The following is a 2,726-nucleotide window of genomic DNA, read 5'->3' on the forward strand; positions in this document are numbered from 1 at the left end:
ACACTACCTATGTATCCAAATAGAATTAGGCCAGAATGTAGTTCAATTACAATAGATGACTGAATCTGATAAGGATTGCCTACATATTCCTATCAAAGGAAATCAAGTCATATCATAGTTCCAGAAACATACAAAATGATATTTGGATTTTCTACTACAAAGGAGGGGGAGAGACCGGACCCTATGTGGGTTGCCTCCCGCCGTGGGAAGTCAGGTCGGGCGTAGTTCTGTTACAACCAAATCCTAATTCTACTGTATTCAAATGCGGTATTTCTTGATTGCATCTGAGTTGATAGGCTTGATGCTTATTCTTCCCTCCATCTCTGCTAGGATCAGAGCTCCTCCCGACAATATTCGATAGACCACGTAAGGACCTTGCCAATTTGGTGCGAACTTTCCCTTGGCTTCTTCCTGATGATGGGATAGTTTCTTCAAATCCAACTGCCCCGGTGTAAATTTTTGAGGTTTCACCTTCTTCTTGAATGCACTGGCTATCCTACTTTCATACAGTTGACCATGGCACACTGCGTCCATTCTCTTCTCGTTAATGAGCATGAGTTGTTCCTATATGATTCGTATCCATTCTGCATCATCTAACTTGGCTTCTTGAATAACCCTCAAGGATGGTATCTTGACCTCTGCGGGTATCACACCTTTGGTGCCATATACCAGCATGTATGGCGTTGCCCCAATGGATGTTCTCATGATTGCCCGATAACCTAGCAAGGCAAAGGAAAACTTCTCGTGCCACTGCATATGGTTGTCCACCATCTTTTGTAGGATCTTTTTGATGTTTTTGTTGGCTGCTTCAACTGATCCATTCATTTGCGACCTGTAGGCTGTAGAGTTACGGTGGACGATTTTGAATTTTTCACAAATTTCCCTCATGAGATCACCATTGAGATTGGCGGCATTGTCAGTGATGATTGACTCTAGTATCCCGAATTGGTAGACTATGTTGTTATGAACGAAATATCCCACTACTTTCTTCGTGACGACCTTGTATGTAGAAGCTTCAAATCATTTGGTGAAATAGTTCATGGCCACCAAATTGATCGATGCCCGTCTATAAGTCCAATCACGTCCATGCCCCAATCACCAAACGGCCAAGGAGAACCCATTACGTAACTCGTTAGGTGGAACCGGATGAAATCCCCGTAAATCTAGCACTGGTGACACTTCTTCACGTAACAGATACTATCGCTTTCTGTGGTCATCAAAAAGTATCCAGCTCTTAAAATCTTCTTCGCCAAAGTGAAACCATTCATATAAGGTCTGCATGTCCTTGTGTGTATTTCTTCTAGCAATCTGGTTGCTTCAACAGCATCTAAATATCTTAACATACCCCAAGTCCGGGGTCCTCCTATACAGGACTTCCCCGTTGAAGAAAATGTGATTCGCTAGCCTTATGATTGCTCACTTCTGACCATTGGTGGCATTCTCTAGGTACTCTCTTATTTCAAAGAACCTTTTGATGTCGTAGTACCATGGATTACCATCCGAATCTTCATCTACATGGAAACAGTACGCATGTTGATCCCGGACCACTATCTCAATAGGGTCGATGTAATTCTTATCTGGATGTTGCATCATGGATGAGAAGGTTGCAAGGGTGTCGGCGAACTCGTTCTGGATCCTATGATTATGTTTGAACTCAATCTTTGTGAACTTCTTGCAAAAATCCTTTACGCAATGCAGGTATGGAAGGATCTTGACATTCATGGTAGTCCATTCTCCTTGTATATGATGTATCAACAAATCATAATCTCCTATTACTAGAAGCTCCTTGATGTTCATGCCGACTGCCATTCTAATCCCAAGGATGCATGCTTCATACACGACCATATTATTGGTGCAAGGGAACATTATCTTGGCTGATGCCGAGTAATGTTGTCTTGATTTCAAAATTATGACTGCCCCGATTCCTACTCCTTTAAAATTTACCGCTCCGTTCACAAACATTCTTCATCCTGGTTATGACTCTGCGATGTCTTCTCCGGAGAACAACACTTCTTCATCCGGAAAGTATGTAGTGAGCATCTCATAATCCTTGTCCATCGGGTTCTGTACAATGTGTTGGCTAAAGCTTGTCCTTTGATGGTGTTCTACGTTATGTTTACAATGTCGAAATTGCTGAGAAGAATCTACCATTTGGCCAGTTTTCCTGTAGGCATCGGCTTTTGAAAGATGTACTTGTGCGGGTCGAGCTGGGATATTAGATGTGTGGTGTATGCTAACCTGTAGTGTCTCAACTTTTGGGCGATCCAAGTCAAAGCATAACAGATTCATTCTATCAAAGTGTATTTAGCTTCATACGGTGTAAACGTCTGGCTCAAGTAGTAGATGGCTTTCCCCTTCCTCCCTGTTGCACCTTATTTTGCACAAGTCAAAACAATATACAACTTATAGTACTCTACAAGGTTAATTAAAGTTTAGAATCGCCACCTAGTATTTAAGGTATACTAGGACACCTATACAATACTACATAATATACGCTTCAACTATGATCTACGAAACCGTTGATATTCTAGGTAAGGGTTCAAATTATCTTGAGGGAAAGGTGTTAGGCATCCCTCAAGATCCACAAAAATGTGGTTCCGGTGGACTCAATCAAATAAATGAGGGAAGGTTCAAAAGAATGATTAATTTGATATATACAAAGAACAGTAAAGTAGCTTGAATGATGAGTGATTGAACAAGAATGTCACATGGTGAAAGATAAATGT

General features: G+C 41.3%; 1 protein-coding gene across 1 annotated transcript; it reads right to left on the bottom strand.

Moving 5' to 3' along the window:
• Positions 1 to 1,416: 1,416 nt before the first annotated feature.
• Positions 1,417 to 1,809, bottom strand: LOC107824573 (uncharacterized). The gene has a single exon (XM_016651377.1). It carries the CDS (start codon positions 1,807 to 1,809, stop codon positions 1,417 to 1,419), a length of 393 nt encoding a protein of 130 aa, XP_016506863.1.
• Positions 1,810 to 2,726: the final 917 nt, after the last annotated feature.

The sequence above is a fragment of the Nicotiana tabacum genome, chromosome 2, assembly GCF_000715075.1.
Source record: "Nicotiana tabacum cultivar K326 chromosome 2, ASM71507v2, whole genome shotgun sequence".
In the NCBI taxonomy this organism is placed as follows: domain Eukaryota; kingdom Viridiplantae; phylum Streptophyta; class Magnoliopsida; order Solanales; family Solanaceae; genus Nicotiana; species Nicotiana tabacum.